Source organism: Sebastes fasciatus, chromosome 11 (assembly GCF_043250625.1).
Source record: "Sebastes fasciatus isolate fSebFas1 chromosome 11, fSebFas1.pri, whole genome shotgun sequence".
Lineage (NCBI taxonomy): Eukaryota > Metazoa > Chordata > Actinopteri > Perciformes > Sebastidae > Sebastes > Sebastes fasciatus.
The window spans coordinates 10497590-10522523 of NC_133805.1; the positions used below are offsets into that span (position 1 = coordinate 10497590).

Consider the following 24934-nt stretch of genomic DNA (forward strand, 5'->3'; position numbering starts at 1 on the left):
GTATGTATGTATATACTGCAGCTCCAGTTCACTCTGATCCAACTGTTATTTACATTTGGAAATGTCATCCTTTTATCTATGAGCGGTGGAAGTAACAAATATTAATTGATAAAAAATTGAGGCGATAATAAATGCATGTAAATTGAACAACAGATCTGTAAAAATTTATGTGAATTGATAAATTATCAAGTGATTTGATTAATTTAAAACGTGATACGATGAAAAAAGAGCCGTGTTTTATCATTTTCACCATCTTACATTCATCATTCACAACACTAAATTGCCAATTATTGAATTCACATGCAGTTTCATCACCTCCATTCCTCATGTTTATCATCATAATATAATATCTTTATTTATATATTATTTATCAAAACAAATTATCAAGTGCTTCACATAGCAAGAAAGAACACATAGAACATACATTATAGCAACACATAAAAACAGCAATACAAGTAGAGTAAGTAGATGAAATCAGGGAAAAGCGGTGCGATAAAAGTATGTTTTAAGCTTTAATTTAAAAGAAGCCTCTGACTCAGCCGAACGTATCATGGTTTGTAAGTCAGGGGAAAAGTTAATACCGGTTGGGGTCCTATAAGATACTTCAAAGTTAAAATATCAGGTTGCATTTTATACATCTTGTTCATTCATTTTCAGCACATTACTCCAGAAGAAGAAGATTACACTTAGTCCCCCTTTTAGCATTTATAAGCAGTAAATAAACATTTAATAAGCGGTTTATAACACTCTGTAATGTAGATGTAAGTACATATAAGTGTTTATTAATGTATAACTATAACTCCTCCTGTGGACCTGAAGGCTGCTGTATAAACAGACAATAAATGACAATATAATGAAAACACTTGAAATGTCTTTACAACTACATTAAAGTGTGTTATAACCTGTTTATTTAATGTTTATAAATGCTGAATAGTACATTGTACTTTTGCTGTGTGACACCTAAAAGAAAAATATCCACATGACAAGTTCATTTAAATGCTTCTTTTGATTTATTGTTAATTTCATCACAGTGCAAATACATTCACATTTAAGGCACGTGAGCCTCGTCAGTGCAAACACGAGGCACACGGGATCGGAGCGTTTCGTTTCATCATGTTACCTGGTGAAACTTCCAGCTCACAATTACAAAACACGCATCGAAAAATATCACAGCCCTTTTTATTCCATCTTCCTTTTTAATTAAAAAGGCTCAATAACATAAATGTCATCATTAATACTCCGTGTAAAATATCAAACAGCAGGATTAAAAATTAAAACAAAGTTGTGTGTGAGGCACAAAAGACTTCAACTTCTTTCATTAGAAGTTCTGCAGAGATAAAAGTTCAACAATATTTAAGAGCTGAACTCTAAATAAGTTCAGCTTAAAGAGACAGTTTGACATTTTGGGAAATATGAAGCTGCAGCTGGTTAAACGCTTAACATAAAGACTGGAAACAGCTCGCCTGGTTCTGTCTAAATGTTATAAAATCCACTTTGCAGAACCTCTAAAGCTCACTGATAAACACTTTATATCATGTTTGTTTAATTCACACAAAAACTGACATGTCAAAACATCAAATTGTAGTTTTATGGTTGTCTATGTCAAACTATTCTTGCCAAGAAACCGTTCCAAACATACCGTTAACCTCCGTTAAATTGCAAATTATCATTTTTACACTTCAGTTTTTGTTTTGAATTAAACAAACGAGACATAACGAGGTGATTAGTGAGCTTTAGAGATGCAGATAGGTGGATTTTGATATCTTTAAACAGCTGTTTTCACACTATTTTCTGTGCTAAGCGTTATACTGAACGGACAGACGTGACTTTCTGATGGCGGGTCCGTACAAAAACGTGTAAAAATACAAGTAATATTTATATAACTACAAGGATTATTTCTTATTTCCCAACCAAGAAATTGTTTGGCACAAAACCCCTCCAGTAAAACGCAGAAGTGGCCAGCTGTTTCCCCGTTTCCAGTCTTTATGCTAAGCTTGAGTGATATCATCTTCTCAGCTAACTCTCTGCAAGAAAGCAAATAAGTGTATTTTCCCAAAATGTCGAACTCTTCCTTTAGAGATGATTGGATTAACAACAGCTAGTAAACCTTTGGTTGTGCATCATTTAAGAACAAAAAAAGTTGAGATGACATTTTGAACCCCGAACAGTCAGTAAAGAACAGAAGTTTATAGTGCAGTTTATATGCAGAGATCTGCACAATATGAACTGGGTGAGGAGTTTATCTCAAATATAAAAGAATAAAAAAAACCCTAAGAACATTTTCACAGCAGATATTTTGACTCGTCGTCGTAAGAAAACTAAAGTAAACATTAAAGGAGAAGTTTGACAGTTTGGGAGATTCTGGTGGAGGGTCCGTACGAAAACGTGTATATCTCAAAACTTCAATTAATAGCCCGGCTCTTATTTGCTTCAATCGGTGAACTCAACCGGCGTCTATAGATATATTTCCCGGTGAAGAAGTCTCCTGGCGGCGAGGAGTGAAGCAGAGGGACCGTGACAAACTAGCGTATTTCCCAAAACGTCAAACGTGTCCTTTAACGACGGCTCCGTTCTATTCAAGTGTCCCAGTAAACCATGACAGAGTGACAGTGAGCCAGCATGCACAATACCAGGACCCTGAAACTGAAGCAGCTGAATAGAATCCAGCCATCATTTAACTTTTCCTGTTGAGACGAGTCAAAACGGGAAACAGGGTTATAAAAAAAGGTCGATCCAACCGTCACGCTTGTGGTAAAAGTTGACCAAACAAGTCGGATAAACCAACCCCATCTCGTAGAAATGGCAGCTTCCTGGCGTGCGTCGCTTCTTGGTTACTTGGTGTCGCGGCAGCTGTCGCCCTAACAGGACTGGAGCTTTATAAGCCGCTGGTTCATCGCCTGCAGGACGGCCGGATCCACCTTCTTCACGATGTTCTCCAGCTGGTGGGGGTCTGACGTCAGGTTGTACACTTCCACAAACGACTGGGGACACAAAGAAGAAGAAGAAGATGAGACGCTGAGTTTCATCACATCTGTTGTCACATAAAGGACTCAGATTACATGTACTGTATGTCGTCATGCTGTACCTCGCTGTCTGCAAACTCGCAGTATTGCAGGTTGTCTTTGCCGTCGAGGGTCCGGACGCAGGCGTAGGTGTTGTTGTAGGCGTCTTCGCACACGCAGTCTGGGAAACATTGCTGAAGAACAAAAGAATTATTCTCATTAAAAAAATATTTTTATGGGATACACGGTTGGCAAAATGAATACGGGTTAACTACATCTTTTTCTGTATATTCTTTATTAATTAATTTATTTTATGTTTTATTTATTTTGTTTATTTAATGATTTAATGTCATTTATTTATTTGTAACCCTTTAAAAAAAACGAGTAATTGATATGCAATATATATATATACAAATAACAAAATATAACAGAATCATTTTTCATTTACTTTAACAGTTATCTTTTAATTTATTTCTGTATATATTCAATTCAATTCAATTTATTTTTATATAGCGTCAAATCAGAAAGGACTATAGGATATATGTATTTATTTTTTGCATTCAAATTACTCTATTTTTTTCTGTACATTTTAATATATTTTTTTCTATATAATGTAATTTATTTATTTTTTTGCATTTAAATTATTCTAATTTGTCTGTAAATTCTTAATTTATGTAATTTATTTATAATGTCATTTATTTATTTTTTGCATTTAAATTACTCTAATTTGTCTGTAAATTCTTAATTGATGTAATTTATTTATTTGTATATAATTTAATTTATTTAAATTTTATCCCTTTACTTTTCTTTATTCTTTTCCCTATTGCCTGTGCTATTCCTTGAAAGGCCAAGCTGTCAATCAACTAGCTTTGGGCGGGCCTTTCCTGCACAGGTTGAGTAGTCAATTCCTGCTCACATATACTCTATTTTAAATAAAAAATAATAAGTAATTTACATGCAAAAAATACATATATTTATATATATATATATATATATATATATTTTATTAAAACTGCATGATGGCCTTAAAGGCGCAGTTTGACGACAACATTGCTGCCAATCACAGGAACAGGATTAACAGGTTTATCTAAAAGTTTCCTCATGAACTGTTTTGGAGGATTTCAGTCTGAAGGTCACACCCTGTTTGATGTTTTTTTTAATAGGTTTAAAGGGTAGAGTTTGTCCTGCTGTCATGTAATAGTAGACATTCAAATTCCCATTGATATTCCATTTCTGTTTGATAAATGACTTGAACAATGAACCGAAAGTCTTGTTGCTGATTGGTTTTCTGTTGATCAATAGTTATATTTATTTATTTATATATATATAAATTCTGAGTACTTAATGCAGAAAAATGTCCCCTGTGTGAAATATTATTACATATTATATTATTATTATTATGAATGTAGCATGTTACTGTTGTTGGTAGAACAGTACATTATTTCCCTCTGAAATGTAGTGACGTAGAAGTTTAAAGTACCATAAATGTAAGTGCTCAAGTAAAGTACAAGTACCTAAAACGTTACTTATAATACTTGAGTAAATGTTACTTTCCACCGCTGCACATAAATATATTTAAGTACCTGTCTACCTTTTTATTATAAGTTATTTAACAACAGTAATGATACTAAATTCACTTTAAGTACCAAAGACTCAAAGGAATACTCCCTCATGATATCACATATATAGAAACTAGTGGAGGTGGAAGTACTCAGATTGTTTACTTGGATAAAGGTTCCTCCTATAGGATAAGTAAGTAGGATAATGGGGATAATCTATTCTGTGGCGCCTTAAATGATGTGAAACCATCTCGAGTGTCTTTCAATGGTAAACTGGATTTAGGGATCAAGGTGAAGTGACTGATAACGACCTGAGGAGGATGATCCGACCTGTGAAGAGGCTCATAACAGTCATCACCACCATCACCTGGATGGACCGAGGAGAGGAGAGAATTAGAATTATTATAGAAATTAAAGAAATAAAGCATCTATCTTTATATATAGAATTTTAAATTCCGTGGGAGAATACAAACATAAATTTAGTGTAATAATTATTCATGTTTACTTCTAATTTTAAGGATTTCTGTTTTGAAAACGTAGAACTAAATTACTGAAATCATGTCCATGCATCTGTCCATGGAAAGACATAATGGTTGAAATGTCAAACCACAGAGTAATTTATATTTAAAGGTCCCGTATTGTAAAATAGTGAGATTTTCATGGCTTTTATATTATAAAGCAGGTTTAAGTGTAATATAAATACTGTGAAAGTATTGACAGAGAAATACACACAGCCATGTATTCAGAAACTGTGTCTTTGAAACAAGCCGTCAGGATTTCTGTCCATTTGTGATGTCACAAATATACAATATATATATAGATCATAGATATAAAACTGTTTTTATCTAGACCATTTCACAGTTTTAAACATAAATATTCTAAAATGTTTATTTTCTTGTGGCAAGTGTATATGAATGACATCAGCTGACAGGAAGTAAACATATACGCAAGCTGTTGCCCAGCAACGCAATTCCATTGCAATTCTGTTGAAATGCACTAAAACGGAGCGTTTCAGACAGAGGGTGAATACAGGCATATTCAGGCAGACAGTATGAGGAAAATAAAGTGTTTTATGAAGATTAAAGCATGGAAACATGTTCTAGTAGAAACATAAAATACAAGTATGAACCTGAAAATGAGCACGATATGGGACCTTTAAGTTAAAAGGGAAGAAGATGAACTTATGTAATAAATAGACATGAATGTGTATTGGACTTTTGGCACCACCAAGATTTGTTTAGTTTGTATTTGATGGACCTAGAAGAACTCTTTTCATGCCATAGATGTGTGCGTGCTCACCGGGTGGATGTCGATGAAGAGGCCGTGCTCGTCTTCGGTTGGATTGAGACCCTGAACGAAGTCCAGCAGCACCGGGTCGGCGTTAAAGAAGTGAGGATGAGAGATGAAGACCGGAGAGTCTGGAGAATTAAAAAATAAATAGAATAATTAGTTCACTCACAACGTTTCTCCAGATCTCAGGTGTCTAAACCAGAAGAAGTTGTAAACAAATTTCTGCTGCATAAAATGACGTTTTTTAGTAAATGTAATCTTTGCTTTTGAATTACTGGATCATTCAACATCTTCAGGCCTCTGAAAAGCAGGGAAGTGACGAATACAAAGTTTTGGGCCGATACCGATGTTTAAAATAACAATTTTATTTTGTTTTTGCTGTTATTTAGGTGTTATTTTTGCATAATTGAAACTACAAAATTGTGTCTTTTTTTTTTTTAAAGACTTCAAATCTTAAATGTCGGTCAAGACTGATATTTGTTATTTTTGTTAGGATTGCCTCTGTGTTTTGGATTTACCCTTAAAAACATTCAAGGAACAAAGATCGTCACATAAGTGGAACACATGTACAGTAAACGACACAGTTGTTGGATTTTACAGATATCCAAGGACAGCTTTATGGATACGTGTTTATTTAGCCTTTCATTGTCCAGATAATAGTTTTTAAGATTAACAATAATAAAAACACTGATTACTTTCCCATCCGTTTCAATGGGCACTGAAGGTGTGGAGGCTCGGGGTGGGAGACTAAATTCATCACGTTATATATGTAATGTTATTGTGATTATATATATTATGTTAGAAAATGACCAGATGGGAGTCGCTGGTTTTGGCCAATATCATGAATTGAATAGCTCAGAGTCGAGGTTCCTCTGTGGTGGAAACGATATAGAACCTTACAACAAGGCGAGCCGTCCTCATGGACGATTATATCTCTGATCATGTTAAACCCATTTTTAGTGTCTCAACCCGGTTCTGGATCCCTGATGGAAGTAACATGAAGAAGTGGTTGAGCGGGGTCAACGGTCGTCTGCTATAGGAACCAAGAAGCCTTTACTGTAAAATACATGCATTGTTGTGTTTAATAAAAATGTAGAATAGAGAAGGTGTAATATTTCATATTGAAACACTGAGAGACCCTCAGAGGACTTTATATCATCGCCCATGTTGGGCAGGTCGACTTTCAGCACCTCCTTTATTCCAATTGTTTAACAAAATAGTTTTATTGTTATTTGTTTTTATTCATCTTTTTCTTTCCTTATATTTTATTTGCTGTATAATTTATATTATTTTATACTGTAAAAAATATTTGCAGAATTTTATTTTGTAACAAATAAAATCTGAACATGTTTATGAATCTACTGTATTGAACTTTTATATATAGATAATGAAAAAAGAAAGGAAAAAAAAACTTTTAGAAACCTCCATTTTGCAGTTTTTCAGTCTGGAGAAGTCATGTGACCACAGTGCAGTGTGACATCACATTCTGAAACGTGACATCACATTCTGAAACGTGACATCACATCAGAATGTGGCTTAGTGACATCACATTAAACAGAATGTGGCTTAGTGACATCATAAAGTCACTAGAATGTTGTGTGTGCACCAGTAGAAGCTCCCGCAGTCTAACAACTCAGTTATAGTCGAACCTTCACCAGAGAAGCATCTCTCAGTGATAACAGAGCGTGTGATCAGAGCGACAGTTAGTCAATCTACTACATACCTGCTATAGCTACTTCAATACAGCGTTACTACTGTATTGTCCTCGTATAATACTACTGTATTATACTCCGTACAGCGTTACTACTGTATTATACTCCATTACCACAACTAACACCTCCGTTGTGCTATGATGAAGAAGATCGTCCGTTCAAGAAACGAGGTGAGATCTTCTCAGCCAGACACCTTTAAACACACTTTGTTCAGCGTTACACTGATCTAGGCCTTTAAACACACTTTGTTCAGCGTTACACTGATCTAGGCCTTTAAACACACTTTGTTCAGCGTTACACTGATCTAGGCCTTTAAACACACTTTGTTCAGCGTTACACTGATCTAGGACTTTAAACACACTTTGTTCAGCGTTACACTGATCTAGGCCTTTAAACACACTTTGTTCAGCGTTACACTGATCTAGGCCAGCCCACAGTTTCATCTGGTTTTTAATCTTTTGTCTAAACTTTTGACAAATGCATGAGCAGTATAAGATACGTATGTGGACTAAAACAGGGCTGTTTTTTACAGTTAAATTAACAAAAAACAGAACTGAAAACATATTCTAAGCTTCACCAAAAGATTTTAGATCAACCTGATCTCCAAAAAACTGATCTGAAACTGAAGTTATTGACAGTATAAATGGTGTTCTGTGTGTATAGTATAAAGGAAACAGTAGAAAGATGTGATTCTGTGGTGTGAGGCTGAACTTGGCTAGACTCTTGTGACCAACTGAATCAGTGTGTTTCAGAAAAAGTAGCTTCACAGTGCTCTTTAGAAGCAGATGGAGTTGGCTTCAGTACTTTCAACTGTCTCTTTGTGTGATCCAACGTTAGGACGGGACTGTTTTCTCGGTGGTCTTTCCGTCACTTGACCAAGAGCTGGTTGAAGCCGCTACCCAGCAGGCTCCCAGCAAGGAGATGCAGTATCTCAGAAAACACAACTTTGAGCAGGCCTCAGTCATTGCTGCCCTGAGGGAGCAGATGGCCGCCAAGGATTTCAGCTGGGAAGAGGAGAAGATGAGGATCCTGAAGGCTCTCAAGTCAGAGAGACTCATCAGGAAAGATGCCCAGAAGGGCCTCAAAGGACAGGACAACCCTGACCTCCAGGTTCAACTCCTCCAGACTCCCAGCAACCAGCTGAAGGACTCTCACCAGCACAACACTGAGCTGGCCGCCGAAATCGCTGCCCTGAAGCAGCAGATGGCCGCCAAGGAGTCCTGCTGGGAGCTGCAGAAGAACAAGATCCTGATGACTCAGAGAGCCATCAAGATACAGGCTCAGAACGACCTGCAGAACAAGGAGAAGGAGAAACAGAAGGTGATCGACTCTCTCAATCAAAGTCTTCTTGATAAGCAGAATGAAATCCTGATGGTCAAACAGACTCCCAGCAACCAGCTGAAGGACTCTCACCAGTACAACACTGAGCTGGCCGCCGAAAACGCTGCCCTGAGGGAGCAGATGGCCGCCAAAGAGTCCCGCTGGGAGCTGGAGAAGAACAAGCTCCGGATGGCTCAGAGAGCCATCCCGATACAGGCTCAGAAACAGGAGGTGACCGTCTCGCTCAGTCAAAGTCTGCTTGAAAAGCAGAGTGAGATCGTGATGGTCAAACAGACTCCCAGCAACGAGCTGAAGGACTCTCAACAGGTCACCGAGCTGGCCGCCGAAAACGCTGCCCTGAGGGAGCAGATAGCCGGCTGGGATCTGGAGAAGAACAACATCCTGAATGCTCTCAGGTCAGAGAGAACCATCAGGAAGGAAGCCCAGAGGGACCTCAAGGAACAGGACAAACAAAACCCTGACCTCCAGGTTCAACTCCTCCAGACTACCAGCAACCAGCTGAAGGACTCCCAGCAGCACAACACTGAGCTGGCTGCCGAAAACGCTGCCCTGAGGGAGCAGATGGCCGCCAAGGAGTCCCGCTGGGAGCTGGAGAAGAACAGCTCAGCTCAGAGCCTGATACAGGTTCAGATGGACCTGCAGACCAAGGAGCAGGAGAAACAGGAGGTCACCGACTCTCTCAGTCAAAGTCTGCTTGAAAAGCAGAACGAGATCGTGATGGTCAAACAGACTACCAGCAATCAGCTGAAGGACTCCCACCAGCACAACACTGAACTGGCCGCCGAAAACGCTGCCCTGAGGGAGCAGATGGCCGCCAAGGAGTCCGGCTGGGAGCTGGAGAAGAACAGCTCAGCTCAGAGCCTGATACAGGCTCAGATGGACCTGCAGACTAAGGAGCAGGAGAAACAGGAGGTCACCGACTCTCTCAGTCAAAGTCTGCTTGAAAAGCAGAACGAGATCGTGATGGTCAAACAGACTACCAGCAACCAGCTGAAGGACTCCCACCAGCACAACACTGAACTGGCCGCCGAAAACGCTGCCCTGACGGAGCAGATGGCCGCCAAGGAGTCCGGCTGGGAGCTGGAAAAGAACAAGATCCTGATACAGGTTCAGAGCGACCTGCAGACCAAGGAGCAGGAAAAACAGGAGGTGACCGACTCTCTCAATCAAAGTCTGCTTGAAAAGCAGAATGAGATCCTGATGGTCAACCAGGGCTGGACTGAAAAGTGTGAAAAGGCCTGTGAAGCTTGGAAGGAGGAGAACAGGGAGATCAGAGAGACCTGTGAGAGAGAGCTCCAATCTGCACTTGATCAAAAGAATCTGATGGTCAAATCTCTGCAGGACGAGTCGGACAGGAAGGTGAGCCAGGTCGTCCTGGAAAAGGATGATCTGATCACCGGATTGACGACGGCCAAGATGGCTCTGGAAGTCCTGACTCTAAAGAAGGAGATGCAGCTCATCCAGAGCGAGGTCCGGCTGAAGGAGAAGGAGATGCAGCTCCTCCAGAGCGAGGCCGAGTGGTCAACGAAACTCGCCGCTCTGGAAGATCAGATCCGGCTCAAGACCGACACCACCACAGACCTCCAGGCACAACTCCTCTGCCTCCAGGAGCTCCACCAGAAACTTGACCTGGGAGCACTGCAGATGACCGCGGAGGAGATGAATGCCAAGAAGAAGGAGTTAAAGAAGCTGATTGTGGAGAAGGAGAAGGAGGAGAAGAGACAGAAGAAAGAGAGGGAGGAAAGAGAGAAGAGAGAGAAGAAGGAGAGGGAGGAAAGAGAGAAGGAGGAGTTGAAAAGAGTGAAGAAGGAAAAGGAGGCTCTGGAGAAAAAAGAGAAGGAGGACTTGAAAAGGGAGAAGAAGGAGAGGAAGGAGAAAGAGAGGAGAGAGAAGTAGCATCCTTTCTCTCCACATTCTTCCCCCATCCCCCTTCTGACCATCCCGCCCCTTCACCCCCTACACCTACACCCCCTACACCACCTACACCTACACCCTACAACCCCTACAACCCCTACACCCTACACCCACCAACCCCTACACCCCCTACACCTACACCCCTTACGACCCCTACACCCTACCTACTCTATGTGAAGTGATTTCACCTCCTACACCCTACAACCCCTACACCTACACCCCCTATACCCTACAACCCCTACACCTACACCCCCTATACCCTACAACCCCTACACCTACACCCCCTATACCCTACAACCCCTACACCTACACCCCCTACACCCTACAACCCCTACCCCCTACACCCTACCTGCTCTATATGAAGTGATTTCAACCTCCTCCCCACGGTGACGTGGTCGCCTCCTACCATCACCCCTCCATACCCTCTCCCTCCTCCCCACAGCGACATGGTGGCTGAGTGATTCGGCCCGTGTCTGCTGGGTTGAATCCAGGTGATCCGGTTTCCAACCACAAATCATAGTATATAGTATATCATTAAAAAAAATATTAAAAAGTCATAGTATATAGTATATCACTAAAAAATATAAAAAAGCCATAATATATAGTATATCACTAAAAAATATAAAAAAGTCATAGTATATAGTATATCACTAAAAAATATAAAAAAGCCATAATATATAGTATATCACTAAAAAATATAAAAAAGCCATAATATATAGTATATCACAAAAAAATATAAAAAAGCCATAATATATAGTATATCACTAAAAAATATAAAAAAGCCATAATATATAGTATATCACTAAAAAATATAAAAAAGCCATAATATATAGTATATCACTAAAAAATATAAAAAAGCCATAATATATAGTATATCACTAAAAAATATAAAAAAGCCATAATATATAGTATATCACTAAAAAATATAAAAAAGCCATAGTATATAGTATATCACTAAAAAATATAAAAAAGTCATAGTATATAGTATATCACTAAAAAATATAAAAAAGCCATAATATATAGTATATCACAAAAAAATATAAAAAAGCCATAATATATAGTATATCACTAAAAAATATAAAAAAGTCATAGTATATAGTATGTCGATAAAAAGTCTTAGACTTAGAGATGTTATTGTCATTGTCATGGAAAAACAATGAAAAACAGTTTAGCAGGTCTTGGCAGTAAAAGCAAGTAAAAAAAAAAAAAAAAGGTAAAAGTGAGCATGGCTCACATACTGACCTCTGACCTCCAGATATGTGAATGTAAATGGGTTCTATGGGTACCCACGAGTCTCCCCTTTACAGACATGCCCACTTTATGATAATCACATGCAGTTTGGGGCAAGTCATAGTCAAGTCAGCACACTGACACACTGACAGCTGTTGTTGCCTGTTGGGCTGCAGTTTGCCATGTTATGATTGGAGCATATTGTTTTATGCTAAATGCAGTACCTGTGAGGGTTTCTGGATCAATATCTGTCATTGTTTTATGTTGTTAATTGATTTACAATAATACATATATACATACATTTGCATAAAGCAGCATATTTGTCCACTCCCATGTTGATAAGAGGATTAAATACTTGACTAATCTCCCTTTAAGGTTAATTTTCTTTCTTCAGACTGTAAGGTCTGTCACATCAAAGAGCTGCATGATGGGAGACGACAAAGGTGGAGGTAGGCCGACACTGATACCAGACAGACAGACAGACAGACAGTGATGGAGGTGACGGAGAGACAACAGATGATCAGGACCTCTTTGAACTTTTAACTGGATCAATCCCCTGCCGGTTGTTGTTTTTCTGACTCTATATAACCAGAGGTATTTGTACTCTACTTGAGTATTTAAAATGTCATGCTACTTCCTACTTCTACTACAATTTGGAGGGAAGTAATGTACTTTTTACCTCATCTACGACAGGGGTCAACAACCTTTACTATCAAAAGAGCCATTTCGGGGCAAAAAATAAATAAAAATCTGTCTGGAGCCGCAAAACATTTGATCATTGTGATGAAGGTAACACAGTTTATAGTCTAAGTATATAGTATATAAGTCTAATGCAGTGAGGGCCAAAGAGATAATGTACTACGGAGTATTAGGGCCACATTGAGGGAAAAAACATCTGAGATTTACACAATAAAGTCAGAATATTACAAGAAAATTTTTCGTAAATTACGAGATTAAAGTCATAACTCTATGAGAATAAAGTCATAATATTAAGAGAATAAAGTCATAACATTACGAGAATAAAGTCATAACATTACAAGAAAAAAGTCCTAATATTACGAGAATAAATTTGTAATATTACGAGAAAACATTTTGTAATATTACGAGAATAAAGTCATAACTTTAAGAGAATAAAGTCGTAATATTACGAGATTAAAGTCATAACTCTATGAGAATAAAGTCATAATATTACGAGAATAAAGTCATAACATTACGAGATTAAAGTCATAACATTACGAGAAAAAAAGTCCTAATATTACGAGAATAAATTTGTAATATACGAGAAAACATTTTGTAATATTACGAGAATAAAGTCATAACTTTAAGAGAATAAAGTCATAACATTACGAGAATAAAGTCATAATATTACGAGAATAAAGTCATAACATTACGAGATTAAAGTCATAACATTACGAGAATAAAGTCATAACATTACGAGAAAAAAAAGTCCTAATATTACGAGAATAAAGTCATAACTTTAAGAGAATAAAGTCATAATATTACGAGATTAAAGTCATAACTCTATGAGAATAAAGTCATAATATTACGAGAATAAAGTCATAACATTACGAGAATAAAGTCATAATATTACGAGATTAAAGTCATAACTTTAAGAGAATAAAGTCATAATATTACGAGATTAAAGTCATAACTCTATGAGAATAAAGTCATAATATTACGAGAATAAAGTCATAACATTACGAGATTAAAGTCATAACATTACGAGAAAAAAAGTCCTAATATTACGAGAATAAATTTGTAATATACGAGAAAACATTTTGTAATATTACGAGAATAAAGTCATAACTTTAAGAGAATAAAGTCATAACATTACGAGAATAAAGTCATAATATTACGAGAATAAAGTCATAACATTACGAGATTAAAGTCATAACATTACGAGAATAAAGTCATAACATTACGAGAAAAAAAAGTCCTAATATTACGAGAATAAATTTGTAATATTACGAGAAAACATTTTGTAATATTACGAGAATAAAGTCATAATATTAAAAGAATAAAGTTGTAATATTACGAGAATAAATTTGTAATATACAAGAAAACATTTTGTAACATTACAAGAATAAAGTCATAACATTACGAGATTAAAGTCATAATATTACGAGAATAAAGTCATAACATTACGAGATTAAAGTCATAACTCTATGAGAATAAAGTCATAACATTACGAGATTAAAGTCATAATATTACGAGATTAAAGTCATAACATTACGAGAATAAAGTCATAATATTACGAGAATAAAGTAATAATATTACGAGAATAAAGTCATAATATTACGAGAATAAAGTCATAACTTTAAGAGAATAAAGTCATAATATTACGAGATTAAAGTCATAACTCTATGAGAATAAAGTCATAATATTACGAGAATAAAGTCATAACATTACGAGAATAAAGTCATAACATTACGAGAATAAAGTCATAACATTACGAGAATAAATTTGTAATATTACGAGAAAACATTTTGTAATATTATGAGAATAAAGTCATAATATTAAAAGAATAAAGTTGTAATATTACGAGAATAAATTTGTAATATACGAGAAAACATTTTGTAATATTACGAGAATAAAGTCATAACTTTAAGAGAATAAAGTCATAATATTACGAGATTAAAGTCATAACTCTATGAGAATAAAGTCATAATATTACGAGAATAAAGTCATAACATTACGAGAATAAAGTCATAATATTACGAGATTAAAGTCATAACTTTAAGAGAATAAAGTCATAATATTACGAGATTAAAGTCATAACTCTATGAGAATAAAGTCATAATATTACGAGAATAAAGTCATAATATTACGAGAAAAAAAGTCCTAATATTACGAGAATAAATTTGTAATATTACGAGAAAACATTTTGTAATATTACGAGAATAAAGTCATAATATTAAAAGAATAAAGTTGTAATATTACGAGAATAAATTTGTAATATACGAGAAAACATTTTGTAATATTACGAGAATAAAGTCATAACATTACGAGAATAAAGTCATAATATTACGAGAATAAAGTCATAACATTACGAGAATAAAGTCATAACATTACGAGATTAAAGTCATAACATTACGAGATTAAAGTCATAACATTACGAGATTAAAGTCATAACATTACGAGATTAAAGTCATAACATTACGAGAATAAAGTCATAACATTACGAGATTAAAGTCATAACATTACGAGATTAAAGTCATAACATTACGAGATTAAAGTCATAACATTACGAGATTAAAGTCATAACATTATGAGATTAAAGTCATAACATTACGAGATTAAAGTCATAACATTACGAGAAAAAAAGTCCTAATATTACGAGAATAAATTTGTAATATTACGAGAAAACATTTTATAATATTACGAGAATAAAGTAATAATATTACGAGAATAAAGTAATAATATTACGAGAATAAAGTCGTAATATTATGAGAATAAAGTCATAGGTTTACAAAAAGAAAACAAAAATAACATGTAAAGTACTACTTTATAATATTACGACTTTTTTTTCTCGTAAACTTTATTCTGGTAATCTCAGATTTATTTTTTTCCTCAATGTTGCCCTAATACTCCGTCGTACCATAAACCTACAACAGGTACGAGGGTAGTACATGCAATAGGTGGTGTTGCCTTCATTATGAGGCTCAAATACGTTTTGCGGCTCCAGCCAGATTTTTAAAATTTATTTTTTTGCCAAAAATGTCTCTTTTGATAGTAAAGGTTGCTGACCCCTGACCTCGGGTGTCTCCCCTTAACTGAACATTAAAGAAGCATTCTTGTTCTTTTTGCAAAAACAGACATTCATAGATGCAAATGTTTTATTTCAACACTTTTCTTGTGTCTTCTTGTGGATAAATGACAACATAAAGTGTGTTAAAATGTATAACCAAAGGTGGATAACCAGTTGGGCTAAACTGGGAACTGCAACTGAATCATCATTTCACAAGCTCAGCTCTTACTGATCCTGATTAGATCCTGTAAAGCCTCCTGTTCTCAGAACTAGTCGTAGTAATCTGATGGTTTATTTCCCCTCTGCAGAGTTCTTTATCCAGGTCCGGCTCATTATGCAGCTCCTCTGGAAGCAGAGCTCTCCACGTCACTGCAGCGTGCTGCAAGGTAAACACTCCAGACATCATTATAATTAACCTTATATAGGTTAGGTTCACATTATTCTGAGTCTGTCTTAAAACAGTCCTCACTTGCCCATATGAGCTAGACAATTTAAGAAGATATCTCGCAGAGTTACAGTCTCTGAAGTGCAGAGTTCTTTGTATATTTGGGATTTGCACGATGGCGTAACTAAGCACTAGTGAGCACTCTTGCTTTTGGATCGAGGCTCATCGTGTAGTTATCAGTTTGCTTTACTGACATTTTATCCTCTTTCTTTCTCTTTTGTTTTCCAGAACAAAGCAGCTCGTGTCCGAGTGGGGAAAGGAGACAAACCTATAACCTATGAGCAAGCACTTCCACCTCATTACATCGCCCACCGCAAAGGATGGCTGTCACACAATACCAGTGAGCACGACCACGACCATGACCATGACCATGACCACGACCACGAGCATGCTCCTTAAAGAGCAACTTAACAGTTTGAATCTAGTGTTTGTAAAGATGTAAATACAACAGGACTTGTGGGAAAGGAGCAAAGCATGCAGAGACTATTTTAATCGGTTTAAAAGTTGTATTAGGCGATATACTTAAAGTGGATGTATTGCTGTATACTCTGTAAACTCTCCTTCCTGTTTCTTCTAGGTAACCTGAAAGGAGAGGAGGGTGCAGCTGACCGGACCATAGAGGACGTGTTCATAAGACGTTTCATGTTCGGGACCTTCCACGCCTGCCTGGCCAACGAGATCGTGATCAAACGACGCGGCAACCTGCTCATCGTGTGCGCTTTGATGATCCAGAAGTTACCTCCGCAGAAGTTTTACTTCTTGATCGGCTACTCGGAGTCGCTGCTGTCGCACCTGTACAAATGCCCCGTCAAGTTAGAGATTCAGACGCTGCAGGATAAAGCCGTGTACAAGTACCTCTGATGTTGTACTAATACTGAATGTTTCTACTAGAGATGGTTTACCACCACATGGATTCTGCTCTTGTTCTTCAGCGTTATTGCTTTTGTGAAATAAATGCTCAGATTTAAATAAACATGTGTTATTGTAACATTATGCCTGATATTGTTAAACATATATAGTAACTACAAGGTTTAATAAACTGTATGTATGTATATACTGCAGCTCCAGTTCGCTATGATCCAACTGTTATTTACATTTGGAAATGTCATCCTTTTATCTATGAGCGGTGGAAGTAACAAATATTAATTGATAAAAAATTGAGGCGATAATAAATGCATGTAAATTGAACAACAGATCTGTAAAAATTTATGTGAATTGATAAATTATCAAGTGATTTGATTAATTTAAAACGTGATACGATGAAAAAAGAGCCGTGTTTTATCATTTTCACCATCTTACATTCATCATTCACAACACTAAATTGTCAATTTTTCAATTCACATGCAGTTTCATCACCTCCATTCCTCATGTTTATCATCATAATATAATATCTTTATTTATATATTATTTATCAAAACAAATTATCAAGTGCTTCACATAGCAAGAAAGAACACACAGAACATACATTATAGCAACACATAAAAACAGCAATACAAGTAGAGTAAGTAGATGAAATCAGGGAAAAGCGGTGCGATAAAAGTATGTTTTAAGCTTTAATTTAAAAGAAGCCTCTGACTCAGCCGAACGTATCATGGTTTGTAAGTCAAGGGAAAAGTTAATACCGGTTGGGGTCCTATAAGATACTTCAAAGTTAAAATATCAGGTTGCATTTTATACATCTTGTTCATTAATTTTCAGCACATTACTCCAGAAGAAGAAGATTACACTTAGTCCCCCCTTTGTAGCATTTATAAGCAGTAAATAAACATTTAATAAGCGGTTTATAACACTCTGTAATGTAGATGTAAGTACATATAAGTGTTTATTAATGTATAACTATAACTCCTCCTGTGGACCTGAAGGCTGCTGTATAAACAGACAATAAATGACAATATAATGAAAACACTTGAAATGTCTTTACAACTACATTAAAGTGTGTTATAACCTGTTTATTTAATGTTTATAAATGCTGAATAGTACATTGTACTTTTGCTGTGTGACACCTAAAAGAAAAATATCCACATGACAAGTTCATTTAAATGCTTCTTTTGATTTATTGTTAATTTCATCACAGTGCAAATACATTCACATTTAAGGCACGTGAGCCTCGTCAGTGCAAACACGAGGCACACGGGATCGGAGCGTTTCGTTTCATCATGTTACCTGGTGAAACTTCCAGCTCACAATTACAAAACACGCATCGAAAAATATCACAGCCCTTTTTATTCCATCTTCCTTTTTAATTAAAAAGGCTCAATAACATAAATGTCATCATTAATACTCCGTGTAAAATATCAAACAGCAGGATTAAAAATTAAAACAAAGTTGTGTGTGAGGCACAAAAGACTTCAACTTCTTTCATTAGAAGTTCTGCAGAGATAAAAGTTCAACAATATTTAAGAGCTGAACTCTAAATAAGTTCAGCTTAAAGAGACAGTTTGACATTTTGGGAAATATGAAGCTGCAGCTGGTTAAACGCTTAACATAAAGACTGGAAACAGCTCGCCTGGTTCTGTCTAAATGTTATAAAATCCACTTTGCAGAACCTCTAAAGCTCACTGATAAACACTTTATATCATGTTTGTTTAATTCACACAAAAACTGACATGTCAAAACATCAAATTGTAGTTTTATGGTTGTCTATGTCAAACTATTCTTGCCAAGAAACCGTTCCAAACATACCGTTAACCTCCGTTAAATTGCAAATTATCATTTTTACACTTCAGTTTTTGTTTTGAATTAAACAAACGAGACATAACGAGGTGATTAGTGAGCTTTAGAGATGCAGATAGGTGGATTTTGATATCTTTAAACAGCTGTTTTCACACTATTTTCTGTGCTAAGCGTTATACTGAACGGACAGACGTGACTTTCTGATGGCGGGTCCGTACAAAAACGTGTAAAAATACAAGTAATATTTATATAACTACAAGGATTATTTCTTATTTCCCAACCAAGAAATTGTTTGGCACAAAACCCCTCCAGTAAAACGCAGAAGTGGCCAGCTGTTTCCCCGTTTCCAGTCTTTATGCTAAGCTTGAGTGATATCATCTTCTCAGCTAACTCTCTGCAAGAAAGCAAATAAGTGTATTTTCCCAAAATGTCGAACTCTTCCTTTAGAGATGATTGGATTAACAACAGCTAGTAAACCTTTGGTTGTGCATCATTTAAGAACAAAAAAAGTTGAGATGACATTTTGAACCCCGAACAGTCAGTAAAGAACAGAAGTTTATAGTGCAGTTTATATGCAGAGATCTGCACAATATGAACTGGGTGAGGAGTTTATCTCAAATATAAAAGAATAAAAAAAACCCTAAGAACATTTTCACAGCAGATATTTTGACTCGTCGTCGTAAGAAAACTAAAGTAAACATTAAAGGAGAAGTTTGACAGTTTGGGAGATTCTGGTGGAGGGTCCGTATAAAAACGTGTATATCTCAAAACTTCAATTAATAGCCCGGCTCTTATTTGCTTCAATCGGTGAACTCAACCGGCGTCTATAGATATATTTCCCGGTGAAGAAGTCTCCTGGCGGCGAGGAGTGAAGCAGAGGGACCGTGACAAACTAGCGTATTTCCCAAAACGTCAAACGTGTCCTTTAACGACGGCTCCGTTCTATTCAAGTGTCCCAGTAAACCATGACAGAGTGACAGTGAGCCAGCATGCACAATACCAGGACCCTGAAACTGAAGCAGCTGAATAGAATCCAGCCATCATTTAACTTTTCCTGTTGAGACGAGTCAAAACGGGAAACAGGGTTATAAAAAAAGGTCGATCCAACCGTCACGCTTGTGGTAAAAGTTGACCAAACAAGTCGGATAAACCAACCCCATCTCGTAGAAATGGCAGCTTCCTGGCGTGCGTCGCTTCTTGGTTACTTGGTGTCGCGGCAGCTGTCGCCCTAACAGGACTGGAGCTTTATAAGCCGCTGGTTCATCGCCTGCAGGACGGCCGGATCCACCTTCTTCACGATGTTCTCCAGCTGGTGGGGGTCTGACGTCAGGTTGTACACTTCCACAAACGACTGGGGACACAAAGAAGAAGAAGAAGATGAGACGCTGAGTTTCATCACATCTGTTGTCACATAAAGGACTCAGATTACATGTACTGTATGTCATCATGCTGTACCTCGCTGTCTGCAAACTCGCAGTATTGCAGGTTGTCTTTGCCGTCGAGGGTCCGGACGCAGGCGTAGGTGTTGTTGTAGGCGTCTTCGCACACGCAGTCTGGGAAACATTGCTGAAGAACAAAAGAATTATTCTCATTAAAAAAATATTTTTATGGGATACACGGTTGGCAAAATGAATACGGGTTAACTACATCTTTTTCTGTATATTCTTTATTAATTAATTTATTTTATGTTTTATTTATTTTGTTTATTTAATGATTTAATGTCATTTATTTATTTGTAACCCTTTAAAAAAAATGAGTAATTGATATGCAATATATATATATACAAATAACAAAATATAACAGAATCATTTTTCATTTACTTTAACAGTTATCTTTTAATTTATTTCTGTATATATTCAATTCAATTCAATTTATTTTTATATAGCGTCAAATCAGAAAGGACTATAGGATATATGTATTTATTTTTTGCATTCAAATTACTCTATTTTTTTCTGTACATTTTAATATATTTTTTTCTATATAATGTAATTTATTTATTTTTTTGCATTTAAATTATTCTAATTTGTCTGTAAATTCTTAATTTATGTAATTTATTTATAATGTCATTTATTTATTTTTTGCATTTAAATTACTCTAATTTGTCTGTAAATTCTTAATTGATGTAATTTATTTATTTGTATATAATTTAATTTATTTAAATTTTATCCCTTTACTTTTCTTTATTCTTTTCCCTATTGCCTGTGCTATTCCTTGAAAGGCCAAGCTGTCAATCAACTAGCTTTGGGCGGGCCTTTCCTGCACAGGTTGAGTAGTCAATTCCTGCTCACATATACTCTATTTTAAATAAAAAATAATAAGTAATTTACATGCAAAAAATACATATATTTATATATATATATATATATATATATATTTTATTAAAACTGCATGATGGCCTTAAAGGCGCAGTTTGACGACAACATTGCTGCCAATCACAGGAACAGGATTAACAGGTTTATCTAAAAGTTTCCTCATGAACTGTTTTGGAGGATTTCAGTCTGAAGGTCACACCCTGTTTGATGTTTTTTTTAATAGGTTTAAAGGGTAGAGTTTGTCCTGCTGTCATGTAATAGTAGACATTCAAATTCCCATTGATATTCCATTTCTGTTTGATAAATGACTTGAACAATGAACCGAAAGTCTTGTTGCTGATTGGTTTTCTGTTGATCAATAGTTATATTTATTTATTTATATATATATAAATTCTGAGTACTTAATGCAGAAAAATGTCCCCTGTGTGAAATATTATTACATATTATATTATTATTATTATGAATGTAGCATGTTACTGTTGTTGGTAGAACAGTACATTATTTCCCTCTGAAATGTAGTGACGTAGAAGTTTAAAGTACCATAAATGTAAGTGCTCAAGTAAAGTACAAGTACCTAAAACGTTACTTATAATACTTGAGTAAATGTTACTTTCCACCGCTGCACATAAATATATTTAAGTACCTGTCTACCTTTTTATTATAAGTTATTTAACAACAGTAATGATACTAAATTCACTTTAAGTACCAAAGACTCAAAGGAATACTCCCTCATGATATCACATATATAGAAACTAGTGGAGGTGGAAGTACTCAGATTGTTTACTTGGATAAAGGTTCCTCCTATAGGATAAGTAAGTAGGATAATGGGGATAATCTATTCTGTGGCGCCTTAAATGATGTGAAACCATCTCGAGTGTCTTTCAATGGTAAACTGGATTTAGGGATCAAGGTGAAGTGACTGATAACGACCTGAGGAGGATGATCCGACCTGTGAAGAGGCTCATAACAGTCATCACCACCATCACCTGGATGGACCGAGGAGAGGAGAGAATTAGAATTATTATAGAAATTAAAGAAATAAAGCATCTATCTTTATATATAGAATTTTAAATTCCGTGGGAGAATACAAACATAAATTTAGTGTAATAATTATTCATGTTTACTTCTAATTTTAAGGATTTCTGTTTTGAAAACGTAGAACTAAATTACTGAAATCATGTCCATGCATCTGTCCATGGAAAGACATAATGGTTGAAATGTCAAACCACAGAGTAATTTATATTTAAAGGTCCCGTATTGTAAAATAGTGAGATTTTCATGGCTTTTATATTATAAAGCAGGTTTAAGTGTAATATAAATACTGTGAAAGTATTGACAGAGAAATACACACAGCCATGTATTCAGAAACTGTGTCTTTGAAACAAGCCGTCAGGATTTCTGTCCATTTGTGATGTCACAAATATACAATATATATATAGATCATAGATATAAAACTGTTTTTATCTAGACCATTTCACAGTTTTAAACATAAATATTCTAAAATGTTTATTTTCTTGTGGCAAGTGTATATGAATGACATCAGCTGACAGGAAGTAAACATATACGCAAGCTGTTGCCCAGCAACGCAATTCCATTGCAATTCTGTTGAAATGCACTAAAACGGAGCGTTTCAGACAGAGGGTGAATACAGGCATATTCAGGCAGACAGTATGAGGAAAATAAAGTGTTTTATGAAGATTAAAGCATGGAAACATGTTCTAGTAGAAACATAAAATACAAGTATGAACCTGAAAATGAGCACGATATGGGACCTTTAAGTTAAAAGGGAAGAAGATGAACTTATGTAATAAATAGACATGAATGTGTATTGGACTTTTGGCACCACCAAGATTTGTTTAGTTTGTATTTGATGGACCTAGAAGAACTCTTTTCATGCCATAGATGTGTGCGTGCTCACCGGGTGGATGTCGATGAAGAGGCCGTGCTCGTCTTCGGTTGGATTGAGACCCTGAACGAAGTCCAGCAGCACCGGGTCGGCGTTAAAGAAGTGAGGATGAGAGATGAAGACCGGAGAGTCTGGAGAATTAAAAAATAAATAGAATAATTAGTTCACTCACAACGTTTCTCCAGATCTCAGGTGTCTAAACCAGAAGAAGTTGTAAACAAATTTCTGCTGCATAAAATGACGTTTTTTAGTAAATGTAATCTTTGCTTTTGAATTACTGGATCATTCAACATCTTCAGGCCTCTGAAAAGCAGGGAAGTGACGAATACAAAGTTTTGGGCCGATACCGATGTTTAAAATAACAATTTTATTTTGTTTTTGCTGTTATTTAGGTGTTATTTTTGCATAATTGAAACTACAAAATTGTGTCTTTTTTTTTTTTAAAGACTTCAAATCTTAAATGTCGGTCAAGACTGATATTTGTTATTTTTGTTAGGATTGCCTCTGTGTTTTGGATTTACCCTTAAAAACATTCAAGGAACAAAGATCGTCACATAAGTGGAACACATGTACAGTAAACGACACAGTTGTTGGATTTTACAGATATCCAAGGACAGCTTTATGGATACGTGTTTATTTAGCCTTTCATTGTCCAGATAATAGTTTTTAAGATTAACAATAATAAAAACACTGATTACTTTCCCATCCGTTTCAATGGGCACTGAAGGTGTGGAGGCTCGGGGTGGGAGACTAAATTCATCACGTTATATATGTAATGTTATTGTGATTATATATATTATGTTAGAAAATGACCAGATGGGAGTCGCTGGTTTTGGCCAATATCATGAATTGAATAGCTCAGAGTCGAGGTTCCTCTGTGGTGGAAACGATATAGAACCTTACAACAAGGCGAGCCGTCCTCATGGACGATTATATCTCTGATCATGTTAAACCCATTTTTAGTGTCTCAACCCGGTTCTGGATCCCTGATGGAAGTAACATGAAGAAGTGGTTGAGCGGGGTCAACGGTCGTCTGCTATAGGAACCAAGAAGCCTTTACTGTAAAATACATGCATTGTTGTGTTTAATAAAAATGTAGAATAGAGAAGGTGTAATATTTCATATTGAAACACTGAGAGACCCTCAGAGGACTTTATATCATCGCCCATGTTGGGCAGGTCGACTTTCAGCACCTCCTTTATTCCAATTGTTTAACAAAATAGTTTTATTGTTATTTGTTTTTATTCATCTTTTTCTTTCCTTATATTTTATTTGCTGTATAATTTATATTATTTTATACTGTAAAAAATATTTGCAGAATTTTATTTTGTAACAAATAAAATCTGAACATGTTTATGAATCTACTGTATTGAACTTTTATATATAGATAATGAAAAAAGAAAGGAAAAAAAAACTTTTAGAAACCTCCATTTTGCAGTTTTTCAGTCTGGAGAAGTCATGTGACCACAGTGCAGTGTGACATCACATTCTGAAACGTGACATCACATTCTGAAACGTGACATCACATCAGAATGTGGCTTAGTGACATCACATTAAACAGAATGTGGCTTAGTGACATCATAAAGTCACTAGAATGTTGTGTGTGCACCAGTAGAAGCTCCCGCAGTCTAACAACTCAGTTATAGTCGAACCTTCACCAGAGAAGCATCTCTCAGTGATAACAGAGCGTGTGATCAGAGCGACAGTTAGTCAATCTACTACATACCTGCTATAGCTACTTCAATACAGCGTTACTACTGTATTGTCCTCGTATAATACTACTGTATTATACTCCGTACAGC

General features: G+C 36.0%; 1 protein-coding gene and 2 long non-coding RNA genes across 3 annotated transcripts; 1 reads left to right on the forward strand and 2 right to left on the reverse strand.

Moving 5' to 3' along the window:
• Positions 1-991: 991 nt before the first annotated feature.
• On the reverse strand, positions 992-3962 carry LOC141776729 (uncharacterized). The gene is made up of 2 exons (XR_012595797.1): positions 3086-3962; positions 992-2981 (listed from the first exon to the last, which is right to left on the reverse strand). It is a non-coding gene; the product is annotated as an uncharacterized LOC141776729 (long non-coding RNA).
• Positions 3963-12540: 8578 nt separating this feature from the next.
• Positions 12541-17229, forward strand: LOC141776599 (small ribosomal subunit protein uS3mA-like). The gene is made up of 4 exons (XM_074650305.1): positions 12541-12546; positions 16105-16182; positions 16470-16581; positions 16819-17229. Exons 1-4 carry the CDS (start codon positions 12541-12543, stop codon positions 17100-17102), a joined length of 480 nt encoding a protein of 159 aa, XP_074506406.1. The 3' UTR covers positions 17103-17229.
• A 1046-nt stretch (positions 17230-18275) lies between these two features.
• LOC141776730 (uncharacterized) lies at positions 18276-21246 on the reverse strand. Its single transcript, XR_012595798.1, has 2 exons — positions 20370-21246; positions 18276-20265 (listed from the first exon to the last, which is right to left on the reverse strand). It is a non-coding gene; the product is annotated as an uncharacterized LOC141776730 (long non-coding RNA).
• Positions 21247-24934: the final 3688 nt, after the last annotated feature.

Coding starts and splice junctions, on each gene's coding strand:
- LOC141776599 (XM_074650305.1), top strand. Junction 16,183..16,469: donor TCACTGCAGCGTGCTGCAAG/GTAAACACTCCA, acceptor TTTGTTTTCCAG/AACAAAGCAGCTCGTGTCCG. Junction 16,582..16,818: donor ATGGCTGTCACACAATACCA/GTGAGCACGACC, acceptor TGTTTCTTCTAG/GTAACCTGAAAGGAGAGGAG.